The sequence below is a fragment of the Diadema antillarum genome, unplaced genomic scaffold (assembly GCF_040938485.1).
Source record: "Diadema antillarum isolate AM-2024a unplaced genomic scaffold, OU_Dant_1.0 seq00001205_RagTag, whole genome shotgun sequence".
In the NCBI taxonomy this organism is placed as follows: Eukaryota; Metazoa; Echinodermata; class Echinoidea; order Diadematoida; family Diadematidae; genus Diadema; species Diadema antillarum.
In genome coordinates, this window is record NW_027271998.1 from 7,623 (window position 1) to 25,091 (window position 17,469).

The following is a 17,469-nucleotide window of genomic DNA, read 5'->3' on the forward strand; positions in this document are numbered from 1 at the left end:
GAATTGAGAAGTTGTTTAAAACAAGCGAGGATGCACAAGTTGTAACTGAAGTCAAATTGCTTTCGTCAAGGTATTTATACGCTCGAATGTCAGCCGCGGTTCCAAGGCACAACCAATGAGAGAGCGAGGTGGAATGACGTGCAACAGATGGCGGCCTGCCCGCCGCCACAAATTGTACCCGCTCGAGCTCCGGACGCTTTGAAAAAAAGGCGGCCTGTTTCCCTTTACGTCCGGATTAATTCCACGGTGTCATGCGAGTACAGTTGGGATATGGCGGCATTGTAGTGACCTGTCATCTAGGCGAACCACCTTGTTGTACATTGAAACTGACTGCATGATCCTGACCTGACCCACTCTGATCTGTTGTGTACAAATGCACGCAGCACAAAATGTCTATCTCTGTTCTACATCAGACCAATAGAGGGCGAAAATCACAAATCTGGGGAAAAAAGCAGCCGTAGCTACCAAAAAGTGTATACGAAAGTATCATAGAGCTCTGCGACTCTGATCTCGGGCCCTGTCACTGATCTTTTGTTTGTAGGAAAAATTAAATTCTCGTTCTAAACAAATCAGTGGACCCTGTCAATAAAAAAAGATCACAATACGATGTACAATGATGATGCAATCAAGCATCAAAAAGCCGGCTGGGTTTTGTATTGCTTGCTGAGGTAACATGAGGGTAGTGAGATAAGTGATTATTTTTCTGTAGATCAACAAAATAATTTCCATGAAATTTATAAACGCATGCGGGGATTCACACTTAATATTTCCAAAGTCCAGTCAGAAAAACAAATTAGTCAGGATGAGCCAGTCAGGGGGGGGTAGCGTTGACAAGTTGTCAGCCTCTGACAATTTCAGTAAAATCCTTGGTTTTGATTGGCTGAGACGCTCTGGTCACTGACTGTTACTATGGTTATTGTCAGAGACTGACAACTGTAATTGTCAGCGCTGACTAACTTGATGAAACACCCCCAGAATTGTGTAGGCCTATTCAGAGACTCATGTTAAATTCTCTCTGACTTTATGTCATAATTTGGTCTCGACAACTCTGATGCAACCCTTAAATTCTATCATTCAGCTAGCTGAGCAGAATGAGAAAAGAGAGAGAAGTGGTTTCACCATAATGATTACTGAGTGCCAGAAACGCATGCAGGGACTCAGGCATGGGAAAAAAACAAAACAAGACAAAACAAAAAACAACAAAAACGACCATACTTTAAATGTTATGGCTAGGACTGGTTACAATTTTACCATCTAGTTCTGTGAGAGCTCAGATTTTAATCTGACTTCAAACTTTTTCTCTTCCCCGACCCCCCCCCCCCCTTTTCAGTTTTTTTTTTTTTTCTGCAGTTAAGATGCACGGAAATATTCATAGTTGAAGCCATTTCAGACTCTCTTTTTTTCGATAAGTCTCAGATTTTTTCAGATTTTTTTTTTCTGCAAGAACTCTCACACCCTTATTAGGGCCTACCATTATTTTTAATCGTTATCGTTAATGTCCTCCGTATGTACCTGCTATACTGAATGAATATGAAGAGGATTAACAGAGATAGGGCCCTGTATGTTAGAGTTCAGCGCGAGTCACACTGGATCAAATGAAATGGTGATTACTTGACACACGATAGGTCCTACAACTGGGCATGGTTACTTTTCTTGTAACGGATCACATTATAAATGCAATAAAAGTTGAAGTCGTTGAATTATGATTAGCCAAAATTTGACAAACCGTACAGGGATGGGACCACGCACTGTACTGAGGTCAGTTGGGACACGCGGCACTGTGCACAGTCTACCGCGCTATAAGTGAACTATTTTTAGTACGTGTCTAGGTTGACCGGTAATGGGGGAATTCCCTCTTTGGCGAAGCTGCGACAACACAGACAGTACAGTAGTTCTATAAGATGCTTTTAATATCACAATGCAATCATATGGAGAGTCAACTTATACACAGGGAGGGCTGATGATCGATGGAGTGCCAACTCTGCGTAGTTCTAAAAATCCGCACCCATGCAAAATGAAGCATAATGTATTATTTCTCTATACGCTTTTCTCGGCACCGTCGCACAGTGGGCCAGGTGTGAATGAAAGTGCGCCAAAATAGGGATTTAGTCACTGGAAGGAAATGTATTTTTTTTTTTTCATATCCTAGGCACAGATTACATCCTCCTGAACACCTCTGATCAATAGTTTTTCTTGAAATCAATTTTAAGTGGATTGTTTATCTACAAAAAGACTCAAAATTTGTGAATACTAGGTAAAAAACGAGTAAATGCAATATTTCAGTTTTCAAAAGGTTTCCTCCGAACAAGATGTTTGACCCCCTTCAAATTTTCAACACATGTGTCAAATAAACTATTTTAAATGATCATAAACTCTACAGGCCAAATCTTATTCCTTCTGAAAGTAATTTGGGTCAAAACAAGGAATTTTTGGCTAAAAATAGCAAAATTCTTTTCATGTGCAAAAATGGTCAATATTCCTGCCGATTCCTGCGCTAAAAATATCACAGTCGCCTTTGATGTAGTTTCTGCTTTACAATAATACCAAACTTGGCTGCAATCTTCCGCAATCTTGTGAAGAAAATCCAATTTTCCATCCGCATGTTTGCCTGGTTTTTGCCAAAATCTCGCGTGCGGTGGAAGCACGCACCCAATGGATCCTCATATACGCAGGCAAGGCACACACAACAATTATAGACCACAGAGTTGCAAGAGAGGAGGAGAGAGAGGGAGAGAGATGGGGGGGGGGGGGGGGGTGTCTAGGGAGGGGAGGTGAAATGACATTATATTTTGATGCCAGAGTTATATTCTTCTTTGAACTCTTTGGGAATATCCTCTTATCATAAGTAATCTAAAAGTGTCGATAAACAGTTCATGTTACCTAATTGTTTTAGCATGATATATTCGCGGTACATATAGGCTTCTGCTTCTGTTATTGTGTATAAGGGTTATTGAGGTGTAAGGGATAGTTTCCAGTGTGGGTGTCAATGATTTTTTTTTCCTGTGTTGAAAGATCCAGTAATCCAGGACATTGCTGGTGACGCAGCAGAGAGTGACTGTGATTCAGAGTAATTTCAATATTTTGAACAGGTTGCTTCAGTGATACAGGTATAATGCGGTATATTTTTTTTTTGTTTCCTGTTTTGTTTTGTTTTGTTTTTGTTTGTTTTCCGGGCTACAGAGGGCGCTCTTAACATAACAAATCTATCAAACTTCCTTTTCAATTTGTGTACAATGTTTGTTTCTCACTTGTCTATTATTTGCATTGTTAACGCATGCATTTTCAAGAGAGGACATCATATACAGCAAACTATTTATTGAATATACCAAAAAAGTCCTGAAGGGCGCCCCTCTAAGTGTGACCTAAGTCTGAACCTTTTAAGACGTCTTTCCTGTATTTTTTCTTTTGTTTTGTTACTTTTCATGTTGTTTCTGCACATGCGTTATACAGCTACAGTTCGCACTATCAATTTTCTGACATGGGAAAACTATTGTAACGTGAGATATCATATTTCTCATTGGATGTTCACACCCAATCAGAAATCGCTATATAAATGACGTCATAGGTGTTTGAAAATATTTTCATTGCATTCTACGGGTCTGATACCCCTAGATCCGCCAATTTAGCATACATTTTAAGTTGATCTCGGTGAATATGAATTTTGGCACACTTTAAAGTCATTCTGGCCCACTGTGCGCCGTAGCTCCAAGACGAAATTTTGAGATGAAGGAAACGTTTTACATTTCACCGAATTGCAAGTGGCAGATCCAGGCGGGGGCACACCAGGCGCCTCCCCCTCTTTATTATTATTTTTTTGTTAAAACAAAAGAAATAAAAACAAACTGGGGGGGGGGGAGGGGCGTGAGCCCCCTTTCATTTTGTTAAGGCGCCTCCGCTTTATGGAATTCCTGGATCCGCCCGTGAAGCTGTATTTCACCGTACCATACACGTTTGCGAATGAAGACTTGAATTTTGTGGAGCTGCTTAGGATGAAATTTGAAATTTTGAAAAAATAGGCCTTATTCCTGACATCCTATATAGTAGTGCGCAAATCGATGCAGAGACTCCAACTCTCCCGTTTTCGACGGGAGATCTCCCGCCGAAAACCTATTTTTGCAAAATCTCCCGTTCTCCCTTTTAAGATTTAATTCCTCCCGCCCTGGCTCTGTATCTCCCGTTGGAAAGGATTTCTTACTTATTGCTATTGTATGTTGAAAAAAAAATAGCCTTAGATAGCACCAGAGAGCATCTAGAACCCTAGGAACTTTGCGTTTCGCACACATCGACTTGGAGTCTCCCGTTTGCTAGGGGTTTCAGGCGGGAGAATCTCCAGATCAGAAGGTGCTTTGGGTTGGAGTCTCTGTCAATGTGAAATGAATATCAGGTGCTTTTAAAAACTTTATAGCTTTCATGATGCTCGCCATTGCGCTTGTCAATATTTGCTGCTGATGAAGTGTAATTTTTACACTGCATCAACTCACATAATGATAATTATAGTGATGCTTACCAAAGAGGTTTTACATATAGAACCTCTTTGATGCTTACACATTGAAAGACTATCTATTAGAGCGAACTGCTGAGCGGGGAGGCCTGGTTGGGGGGGGGGGGGAGGAAGAGGTTGTCGCTCTTTTCTGCTGTAAGAGCGTGCATGGTCCTTGAAGTCACTGTAGGCTATAGGGCCTATTGTTTACAGGAGAATTTCGCCTTCATATAAAATGTCATGTGGATTAAAAGAATGCAGCAATGCTAATAAACGACATCAGTTAAAATTTGAGGAAAATTGGACAATGCATTCACATGTTATTAATTTTTAAAGTGTCCGCATTGCCGCCATCACTGGATATGAAGACTAAATAACTACAGCTTGTGATGTCACACCAGTCGTGTAGGCCCTATTTATTATAAAGAAAATATACCATATTTTAACTTCTCTTGCATAATCAAAGAGAAACTTGACTCGCCTCTTTTAGAAAACAGGGAGAATAGTATTACTCTTATACGTCAGTGAAAAGTCGAAATGTATGTTGTTGTTTTTTCAATAAATGACTTTTGTGAAATACTCTTTTTATTTTCCTTATATCGTTCTATACTCATGTGACATCATAACTGTAGTTAGTCTTCTCATCCAGCAGTGACTGCACAGAAACTTCAAAAATATATAACTTTTGAACGGATTGGGATTTTCGTCAAACTTTCACTGATGTGTTATACTAATTATATTGCCTATGCTGTCAGTTACATTCACTCAATCCACATGTCAATAAAGGCGGACTCATCATTGATATACCCGAGGAATGAAACGAGAAAGAACCGTTGAGTACTACACCTACCTGATATCAAAATGGGGGAAGGGGGGGGGGGGGGGGGACAAAGACACCCCAGCCTCCCACCCGCCCCGTTTCACGGCGTCTGACAGCAGCTCTTTTAGCCGCCCATTGAATGAGCTGGACATCGCGTGGAGAATAATTATTATCCTCAACCCAAATTTACCGAAAAATATCTCAGTTGTGTTTAAGGTCTCGAGGCCCTTCTATAGTCTACAAAAGAGGATACTGTTGAAGCATGCTATTTTATAACATTATTCTAACGTTGGAAAAGATCGTTGCATACAAAGAATTTAAGATCTAGAGATGATGGCACATAACAAAGAAATTGAAGACCTGAATAATAAGAACGACCCAAGTCCAATTTGGGCAAGTTTGACATGAGAAATTGAAGACCTAGAATATAAGAACCACCCAAGTCCAATTTTTAGCCAAATTCAGTTGGACATGGGAAATTGTAGCTTATGCATGGACTCATCTTGTGTATAAATGATAAATCCAAATTACCCCCGGAAGTGCCTGACATAAATGAGTTAAATCTTATATGAATGTAAAAATGAAGGACTTGGGTCATTCTTACATTGATTGTTGACAAAGACAACGCTGCAGCATTTTCTGAAGAGCGCCATCTTTTGGAAGAATACAGAAAGTAGTAATCCTCGAGACTGTCAATCGGAACACAAAGTTTACGATAAGCTGCTGCTGAACCCGGGGCAAAATGTCAGTTCAAGCTTCGAACGTCCATCGTCGAACCATGCGGAAGGCCAGCGTGAGGCAGAGTGTAACTCCCCTGGAGCTGTTGATGTCCATGGGTTTTCCTAAACATCGTGTGTGAGTACAGAAATATGGGTTTTTATGGATGGGGGATAACGTTTTCAGGGACGTTGATTGCACGATGGTTGCTGGAATAGGCATTATGACGCCCACGAGAGGTATGTTATGATTTTGGGTGTTCCGCAGGGAGCCGCGTCCCGCATTCATCGGGCTAAGTCAACCCGGAAGTGCCGAATCGAGTAACCCCGCGAAACGAAACCAAACTGAGGACGTAGACAAGTGAGGTTTGGTGTAGCTAGCAACACGCACAATCCTGAAAATTATCATATTCTTTGTCTCATCTTACCACCATGCAATAGCCCGAAATTCCTGTGCTTTGCAGCATCATTTAGAAAAAAAAAAATCCAAAATGTAAACACAACAAATCCTTCATCTTTTGTTGCTCATGAGTAAAGTTTACATGACTGCATGCTGCAGCAGCTAGCAGGTGGCTCAATATTCATAATCATATAAAACTATTGCACAGCAATTGTGATAATGGTGCAGGCAGTCAAGCATAGATTGATTAATGGTGATTAAAATACTTGGGTTAGGATGGCCTTTTAAACTGGGTGAATTAATAATGCAGACACCTAGCCAGTATGAAAAGAAAAGCTTCCAAAAGAGACTCATAAAAACGGGTATCCACCACTTGATCTGAATAAAAGTTTACCAGTGAGACTAAGAGTGTGTACAATATTGTAGACAATATAATACAAAAATATTGAAAACCCCTACAAGTGCAATATTGTTAAATGTTATGATATGAGATAAAACCGAATGTTTTAGATAATTACAAAACATACACAGGTAACATTGCTGATGTTAACATAGACCATTGTCATTGGTCTATCTTTGTAGCACATGTAACAGTTAAGCCATTTCCCATGTGTATGCCACATACCATAAAAGTCACAGGAAAAAGAAATACAGGGAGGGAGAGAGAGAGGGAGAGAGAGAGAGAGGGATCAATAGAGAGCTGGGGGATGGAGATGGGTTACGATGTGCATGAACAATGACACCATGTATGCGTAGATGAATTGAGATCATCATTTTTTTAATAGCATGTCCTGATTATTCGACTAAATTCCATGATAAGCAATGCTTTTTAACCCATTGAGGACAGGCTGATTTTGCCACAACACGCATATCCAATAGACCCTTGCCCGAGTATACTCGGAACTCGTCCTCATCGGGTTGAAGAAACTTGGAATTGTGATTGTGAAGTCGAAATACTTTTCATGTGGTTTCAAAACCAAAACTGTTTGGTTCTAGGGCAATTAACCCAGACCATTCCCCTGACCCCATAACCCTAATTCTGAACCTAATCCTAATCATAACCGTAACCCAAACTATAACCCTAAACCAAACCGTAACCCAAACTCTAACCCTTAACCAAACCCTAACCCTAACCCTAATCGTTACTCTAACCTGCCTTATCACTATCCAGTAATTGGAGGGGGGGGGGGGGGGGGGGGGGGAGGGATGAAGAAAGGTTCATTATTCTGAAAATTCATTAATCTCATAATGAAAAAAAAGTTCATTATACAGAAGGTTTGCTAATTTGAAAACTAACTATTGTTTGGAATTTTGAAGATTCGTTCGTGTGCATCTTCTTGTCATTTTTCAATTTTAAACAAACCTTCAGAGTAGCGAACATCGCCCGAAATATTTTGTGCTAACTAGTGTAAATAAATTAATGTACAGGTACACTGTACATGTAGACCCTACATGTAGATCTGTAAACAGTCATGACCAGACAGAAGTTTTTAATGTGGTACTATCGATCCTTCTACTTTGTATAGTGACCACCTGTTTGCAACAACACTTTGCCCATACAAGGTGGTACTACAGCTGTATAAGCACTTGCCCAATTACCCAGAGCAAGTGAAAATTTAATTAAAGTCAGGCAGGTGTTTTGGAACAATGAGAAAAAATACTTGCCCGAAGCGAGCAAGCAAAAAGTTTTGAAGCCACCTTTTTTTCACCTTTGCCCTTTTTTATATCCATAAATCTACATGTACACATAGGAGTTTTTCTAAAGACAGACAGAGCAATTTACAATAGTTTAGTTAGGCATCCTGTCTTCTTCGCATTCCTTGGATCACAAGTTTTACTTTAAGAGAGAATGAACCTATCGTAAAGTGCTTGATTTTTTTTTTTAATATTGGGTATATATTTCACGCACGTTGCCTTGAGTGTCGTACAGAAAGTACACTGTGAAGATTTGTGTACCGGTACTTTGATGCCTTTTGGCACATATGCTGTGCCTATATCAACATCATAGTCATGTGTCTAGTTTTGCAATAATAAAATGTTGGAGCAAAAAAAAGATGGACATTTATTATTGTTTCATGGTCAAACAGTTCCACATAAAATGCCTCCTGCTAATCAAAAAGTATTGTAAATTTAATGGACAGGGTTTTGCCAAAGGCATATCATACAAATGTGTAGCTCTTTACATAAAGTTTAGAGTACCGGATAGAGAAAAAGAAACATGCACGCACACATTAAAAGTGATTCTATACTCTCTATGATATCAGATGGTGTTTTAGCCTTCAGCAGTTTTACAACCACTGAATACCACCCTTTAAAAAAAAAAAATTCACAAGAATTTCAGAAGGCAGTTGTTTTCAGTCTGTCAGTCAAGAGATGCTTCATACAAGGAATCGTGACGTTGCGACAGTTGACAGACAGCCCGCAATATCTCGATTCGATACTGAAACCAGTAATGGCATACCAGATGGACCCATTGGTAATAGGGCTCAACACAAACTGCATGACACAATGATTAAGCCCCATACAAATATGTACCAGGGTACACCTTGTATGTCTCTTAACCCCTTTATACCTTGAAATACAACTGATACCTACTTGTAGGTTTCACATGTCCACATGCATCCACATATAAAGTAATGTTGGCACTTGCAGGTACACCACAGGCAGTTCTAATGACTGCTTGTAGAATCAGTATCAAGTCATGAATTTGCTGTAAAATGGTAGATGATTACAAAATCCTTATGACTGCTTATAGAATCAGTATCAAGTCATGAATTTGCTGTAAAATGGTAGGTGATTACAAAATTCTTATCAATATTCAAATGAGTGTGTTGATGATGTCATACCCTCACAATTTTTCTTTTTTTTTATGTGGTATGTGTTAAGTCAGAAAAAAAAATATTATATTTGGCTATAAAGTGATACAAGTAATACAAGTAAGCATGTTCCCATACCAAGTTAACATATTTTTTCTTTTTAATTTTGGGTGGTTTTAAGGCAAGTCTTATGTTTATACCTGTAGCTAAAATATGAGATTTTTTGTTATTTCTGTACAGTGTATATTATGAAATGGATAAAAGATGTGAGAGCATGACATCGTCAACTTGCTCATTTAAGGACTGGTCAAGAAGTGATTTTAAAAAAAGAAAGAAAAGTTAAGTTTCTTTCTGATTTTTGTCATTTTTGTATCATTCTGAAGGGAATAATTCTCTCTTTCTTTTGGAGTTTATCATTTTTGGGATGAATTTCCTCTTTAAAGGCATACCTGTACTTTTCGTTTTCACTCATACTGAGAGTGCATAATTTGAAACACAGTCTGTATAATGACGCACCACTAGAATCATGAATCAAGTTATACACATTTTAACCGTGGCACACATGCAGTGTATGTACGGTATGCAAGCTGGAATTGTGGAGGGTGATTTGAATCGTAAAATTCCAGTTGTGATTTAAATAATGGTCCAGAGGCGTTTCAGAATTATGGTACAAGTAGGAAGCAGTCGTGTGGGGGGATTGACCTCCAAAACACGTTTTTTGGGGCGGAGCTTACTTGTGTATGGTGACCTTTCAACTGTTTCTGTTTCTGCACTCCTGAAATGCTTGTACTGCAGTCAAAGTACTGTACATGCTACTTACTTAAACCCATTGAGGATGGTTTGATTTTGCTACAACATCCTATTTATAGACACCTGCCCGAGATACTCGGGACTCGTCCTCAATGGGTTAAGAGTGATAGATGGAGACTCAGAAAGAAGCCACACCGTACAAATGTAGCTTCTCCTTGCCCTGAATTTAAAAACTACAGAATTCGCAAAACCTTCCTAGGACGTGTGCACAAACTACATATATTTCGAATTGTAATTGTAATTCAGCATTGCGATAATGTGTCTCGATTGGTGTGAAAACGGTCTTAGTTTTGTGCAGTCATTGAATCTCAACAGGAAATCATGAATGATGATGGATTACATCTCTACACCCCTGTATTGTAAAACGAGGAATTTTCGCGTGCATTTTGATTTCGCGAATTTCACGAGCGCCAAGATTCGCAAAATTAAAATGCACGCGAAAGTTCTTGTCTACACTATACGCATTGAATGCCAGTGGCAGTTCGCGAAAATTTCATGCCGCGAAAAAGGCCGTCGGCTCCAATTCGCGAAAAATTCATGCCGCGAATATGTTTTACAGTAGTCATCATAGTACTTGTTATGAAATGCTTGGGATCTAAAATGTACAAGTATGTGTGATCCGAAGTCATGCTGGCATGTTTCCTCATCCAGTGATGACTCTTGGAGAATACATCAACCTGACTGAGCTGATATTCTACTTAACCCACTGCATGCTACATCAATTTCCTATCCCTACATGTACACATACGTTGTGTAGTACAGCTGTAGCCTATAGTGTGAAATATGAGCATGTTTGACTCGTTGATACAGAAAGGGTTAAAGCACTCTGAGCACTGTTTACATTTAAACCAACAACCAAATATGAGCATGATGCTTGTTGTGCATTCCCCATTACTGCTACACAAGTGTTGACGTGACGCCTACACCTATACATACACATTGTACATGCCACCACGTGTGATCATGTGTTACAGTGTACAGCATCAGACACTGTGACTGTTAATTGATGGAGCCAGGTGATTGATAGCGTGTATCTAAAAGTCATTTCAGAGAAGATTCGGTGCTCTCTGATGAGTACCGATGGTGCTCTCCTCAGCATCTGTACCGACCCGTTGAAAATTTATGATAAGATGAAGATTGTCTTGATCAAATCCGATGCCTGTTTTGTTGTCGGGCCTTGTCCTATCTATTTCAAATTCAATTTTGTTTTTAATGTGTGCACATCATTGAGGAGCCTTTTTTTCCCCCCTGGAGAGGATATAAAAATATTTTGCTACCGGGTGTTTATGTGGTACTCCCCCTCCATCCCCCCCCCCCACCCCCAGGTGCTCTACATGAAATTGCCACCAATAGATTTGGGGTGGGGGGGGGGGGGTGGGGGAACTGCCTTTTCCATTACAATTGACTAAAAACAGTCGGTCAAAGTTACACACTAGTCTCTTTTCAAGACTTGTATTCTAATAGTTTGCTACCATTCCATCATTTAGCTGTTTCCAACTACAGCCTGACATTCTCATTTTTTACAAAAGTAGGATTGAGCACTTTAATACCCGGTACTGTTGAATGTAGGCGGATTTCTGGAACCAAATTTACAAGATATTGACAACTCCTTTTATATTTTATTATTGTCATTTTTTTTTTTTTTGGGGGGGGGGGGGGCAGAGAAGAAGAATGTAGACGGATTTTCTTTCTGCTTGTGGTCAGTGACTTTCTGTCGACTCCCATGTCTAGCAAGTGTTGGGTGAGGTACAGCTTGTATCTTTAGAACTTGATGTTCGTTCAAAGAGCACTTGGCAGTGCATTCTGGGAAGTGATGGACCAATACAACTGTACATGTTTCCTGTGCTCATCCTGCGGTGTTATCATGAAACCTAAAACTCTTAATTTCCTCTTTTAGTAGAGTGAAAGTCTTGGTGAAAAATCAAAAGAATGCAAAGATAAAATTGAACCTGGTATAAATGTTACAGTTTGTTTTTATCTTATTGACTAGGGGCCTGTTTTCAGAGATTTCAGCTGATCTGTTGAAGTGATTTTTTCTTTTGTTTTTAATACCTCTGCTAGTACTCTGCTTTTGAGTGGCAGATCATCGAAGGTGCCTTGTCTAAATATTGGTAACCTTGTGTGTGTGTGTGTGTGTGTGTGTGTTTGTGTGTGTAGCCTTGAGATAGAAACTGATGTACAGGTAGGAGCATTTATTTGCCAATAAACCATAAACTGATATAAAAATCTCACACCACATAGGCCGTACATTTTTATGCCTCCACCACGAAGTGGTGCCGGAGGCATTATGTTTTCGGGTTGTCTGTCCGTCCGTCAGTCCGTCCTTCCGTCTGTCCGTAATGAATTTTGTGGACAGGGTAACTATCAAAACCTTTTGAGGTATCCCAATGAAATTTGGCATGTATGTGTATTAGGGAGTGAAGTTGTGCCTATCAACTTTTGGGTGCACATGCTCAAGGTCAAAGGTCAAGGTCAAATACATAAAATTTCACTATTTTCACCATATCTATGCAATGCCTGAAGATATTTTCTTGAAACTTAGTATATACATGTATTGCCCTATTAAGATTCTCTGGTGAAAGCTTGGGTCATGAAGTCAAAGGTCAAAAGGTCAACTACATGTGAAAATATTAAAACCGGAACTTCACCTTTTTTCTCTGTACCTTGGAAATTGTTCAAGGTATCTTCATGGAACATACATGTACTGACTGGCAGTGATTATCTAGAGAATTTAGGGTTCATGGGGTCAAAGGTCAAGGGCAACACTTCAAAATTTTACTATTTCCCTCATGTTTATGCAGTGCCAGCAGGATTATTATTATTTTTTTTTACACTTGGTGTATGCATGTATAACCTAGTAGAGATTCTCTGGAAATTTTTTTTCTTTTGTTTTTGCCTCAAAGGTCAAAAGGTCAAAGATCAAATGAAAGTGCTGAACTAAGTTTTTCTTCCATATCTCAGAAGTGGCTCAAGTTATCTTGAAACGTACTACATACAAGGCGTGTATGCATGTTCTGCCTGACAGTGATTACCGGTATCTTATGAATTTAAGGGTCAAAGGCCAGATAGTACATTGTCCACATGTACTATCTAGACCTAGGAGAATCATGCATTATGGCGGAGGCATACCAGTCGCCATAGCGACATTTCTAGTTTGTTTTTTGAAAAAAATGCTTCTTTCTCCCACATCCTGATTTTCCTATTCAAAGGCTTGCCATACAAACTGTATGGCAATAACTATATTTCATTCAATGTACCCTTACAAATAGGTACAGTGCCATCACAGTTTAAAGCAAATTGAATTGTAGTCAGGATGCTATGGACACAGTGCAAGGTCACATGATCTTAAATGCACCCAGAGACGTTAGCTACAGTACGTTCACACACTGTTTTTAAGTTTAGGTAGTTTAGGTCGAACACTACAGAACTCTTGATGATTACTTAAGTACAGTGTAGCTTGTAGTTTAGCGCCGTGTGGATCCACTTACAAGTTAACAGTCTTAAAATCTAATAAATGATTAGAACCACAAGACATCTTATTAGGGTTTATGCTCTATCCACGAGCCTCAGGGGGTCCCCATTTGCAGTTTCGCTCCGTATGGACACAATAATCAAAAAACTTTGAGTTATCGTACACTTCGCTTCTTCCAGCTCAACCTCCAGTTGCGCTATTTTGTATGGGCATAAGGTCATACAACCTGTAGCAAAGACTCTGCACTTCCAGTATAATCATTGTGTGGGATTCACTTGTAAGGTGCATGTGTGAGCCCGCACCGTGAATTCATGAGTGGAGCTACATTGTACATGTATTCATTGGTTGTTAAGTTTTTGATCTTAACTTCAAGTTTTCTTAATAGCAACTGCATGTAAGCATAACTATTGTATGAACCGTACGTCATTGTTAGTAACTTAGTTAATTAAAAAAAAATCATTATAATTTGAGTACCTTGAATTTCTGTATTATATATCCCTGATACAAATCTGACAGCAAACTTCTTGTGACCATCACAAAAATTGCAGTCTATTGAGCAGTCTCTTCTTGCCGTTATAATGGATGACTTTGTGCACATTTACTGAGCAACTTTTACCCACAATGTCATAATTCTGTGAATGACCCTAATGTGCATAGATTTTACGTAACAAATTTTTTTTTTCTTGGTTTGCATTTCAAAATAAATACTTTGTGTTTCACTCTTCACTTGTATACTTGAATGAGGAACAAACAAATGCTTCTTATCTACCACCAAAACTAGCAAAACAAAACAAAACTAGAGATTGTAATTTGTCATCACTGACAAATTAAGGTGATCCGATTTTTTTTTATCAATGATTCGAGTCCTGATCGCAATAGGCATGACCATACAAGTTTCATCTGTGTTTAGAGACATTGGCCGTGTGATGTTTGCATTCTCATTTAGAAAAGGGAGTCATATCTGCCATCTTTGGTACCAAATTCTATATACACTGAATAACGAAGATACAGCAATGAATACATATGACCTTTGACCCACCTTTGCACTCCCAAGATTGCATCTGATGAAATAGTGGTTATTTTGTGAAATGATTCTCGCGACATCGTCTATACGTGTGAAAAATATGGGAAAGATAGGACAGGTATTCACTAAGATACAAGATGAAACATTTATGACCTTTGACCCTAATTTACATACCCAAGATGTTGTCCGATCTAGTAGTTGTTATTTTATGAAATAATGTACGAGACATGAACTAAACATGTGCAAAATATGGGGGTGATAGGGCGTGTTTTTCTTGAGTTATTGCAAAGAAAGTTGCAGAAAGAAAGAAATATCTCAATACATGGAAGATAAGCTTTAATTTCAACCAATTTTTTATCGTAATTCCGACATCGTATGAAAAAACGAAGGAAATGAAACGATAGCGCAAAGTCTCAGCTACAATATATTAAAATCTGGGAGAAATTCACCGAAGGGTAAGTGAGCTAGTGCTCGATAAAGACAATCATGTCAATTTTCACATTAAAGAAAATTCCCTCCCATAGAGATAACACGTCATAACGAAGATACAAAAAGAAGTACATATGACCTTTGACCTCAATTTGCACAGACAAGATGGCATCTGAGTAAAAAGTGATTATTTTGTGAAATGATCCTTGTAACATGGTCTTTGCGTGTGCAAAATATGGGAAAGATAGGACATGTATTCACTAAGATACAGGGTGAAACACCTATGACCTTTGACCCTAATTTACATACCCAAGATGGTGTCCGATCAAGTAGCTGTTATTTTATGAAATAATTCACGTGACATGAACTAAACATGTGCAAAATATAGAAGTGATAGAGGCCGTTTTTCTTGAGTTATTGCAAAGAAAGTTGCAGAAAGAAAGAAATATCTCAATACATCGAAGATAAGCCTGAAATTCAACCCAATTTTTTGACGTGATTTTGACATCGTATGAAAAAACAAAGGGCACACTTACGGTAGCGTAAAGTCTCAGCTACAACATATTAAAATCTGGGAGAAATTTACCGAAGCTTAAGTGAGCTAGTGCTCGATAAAGATAGTCATGTCAATTTTCATTTCCAGAAAAACTGCACTCCCATAGAGATAACACGTAAACTGGTCAAATTTGACAAGATTACTTTTAATCCATTTTTACGAGGTGATACCGTTATCCAATCAGAACACTGTAATTTTATGTTTGAAAGAACATTAAATAAGCTACATCATACTGAAATCTGGGTGAAAATTGACAAAGGACTAGTGAGATACGCTCGAATGAACTTGAAATTTGATGACGTCATTTTGAAAATTTACTTTTTTTACTTTATTAAGAAATTTGATATCTTTTAATCATTTTGTCAGCGTTGCCAACCCATGAAATGACATGTACAACTCATCAGTTTTCAAAATATGTATAGAAAATGGGGGGTCACCGTCCATCCTGACGAGTAAAATCGGATTTAAAATTGGCAGTTTTTTGGCATAGTTGTACTGTATATCGCCATTGACGCACGCGCGGAATTTCAACTTTGACGGGCCCGTATGACGTCATATTGAGTCGGATTGACTTGAAACTTGGTAGAAATATTCCTTGACATTTCAGGCAGCCGATACGTGTGAAAAAACGGGAAATTTCTATTGCATATAAGCTGTGCGTGCGTATATGCGCGCGCGCGTACGCGTCCGTCCGATTTTTTCAATTTTTCAAAAAATGCTCCAAATGGTCTGAAACGTGTGCAAAAAAAATTTGAGCTCGATTTGAGCATACAAATATTTCAACGCGCGCGTACGCGCACGTTCCAAGAGAAAATGTGAATTTTGAGAATATGAGTAGAATGCGCATAACTTGAAATATATGTGACGTAAATTTCATTGAAAAACTTCATTCCATTAATGAGATATGACTGAAAATGTGTTTTCATATAATGACGTCATAGTGACGTCACGGTCGACTGATCACTTTGATTTTAGTTCGATTGCCGTCTTTGGGACACGATACATACATGGTATAAGTTTGAAATTGATAGGCAGAGTACTTTCTGAGCTAACCTCTGCACAACTTTTGGGGAGAAATAAAGAAAGAAGAAGAAGAAAGAATCCGTACAGATACAATAGGTGATCCGAGAGGATACTCGGATCACCTAATGAGTTTGTTTATGATCAGAAAAATACATACACATAAATGATATACAGAGTTTTTACATCTTCAGATACTGTACACATGTATGTTGGTAGCCCCAAAGTACGGTAGCAGTGAACCAACATGTCGTTTTTAACTCATAAAACTGCGTGTGGATTAGTAATCAGGCACACTGGGCTCATTCCACAAGCTGCGGTGTAGGAAGGAAATGGGGAAGTGGCGAGGAATTCGAGATATCATTAATTGCCTATCACGGCCTGGGACCGCTGCGTGCATTCCCATTATGGAGGTAATAGCTTTTCAGATGCAGCCCCAGTTGCATAAGCAAAACCACTTACGCCCAAGCTTTTAGTTTCAGAGCTTTTTAACACCAGACCCTGCCTTCGGAAGTGGCAAAGTGGTCTGACAGCTGTGTTTTGTAATCATGAGGAAAGTTTGTGTTGGTATCACTGTATCAAATGTTTTGGGTGAGGGGGAGTATACTAGTGTATGAGTTACATTGTATTACTCATCAAAATATCAAAAAGAAATGCCTTGGTTTTCAAATAAATGAGCACTGGATGTTAGATTCTCAAATTAAAGTAATAATCATCTGCAACTGTAAAACTGTTAGAATTGACTGGAGAACATTGCTCCTATGTAGCTTTAGCTGTGCTGTTGTTCTGCTTTCTTGTTTACTCGTCCTTTACCTGTTGAGGACAGTTTGATTTTGCTACATCACGCATTTCCCATAGACGCTTGCCCGAGTATACTCAGAACTTGTTCTCAACGGGTTAAACTTGGAATGAATCAATCACCTCTG

General features: G+C 38.9%; 1 protein-coding gene across 1 annotated transcript in view; it reads left to right on the forward strand.

The window, feature by feature from the left end:
* Nucleotides 1–6,042: 6,042 nt before the first annotated feature.
* LOC139744717 (ubiquitin-associated and SH3 domain-containing protein B-like) overlaps nucleotides 6,043–17,469 on the forward strand; it is a 48,421-nt gene continuing 36,994 nt past the window's right edge. Inside the window, exon 1 of the mRNA XM_071655139.1 lies at nucleotides 6,043–6,155. Coding sequence (XP_071511240.1) covers nucleotides 6,043–6,155 — 113 coding nt within the window. The remainder of the gene's footprint in view (nucleotides 6,156–17,469) is intronic.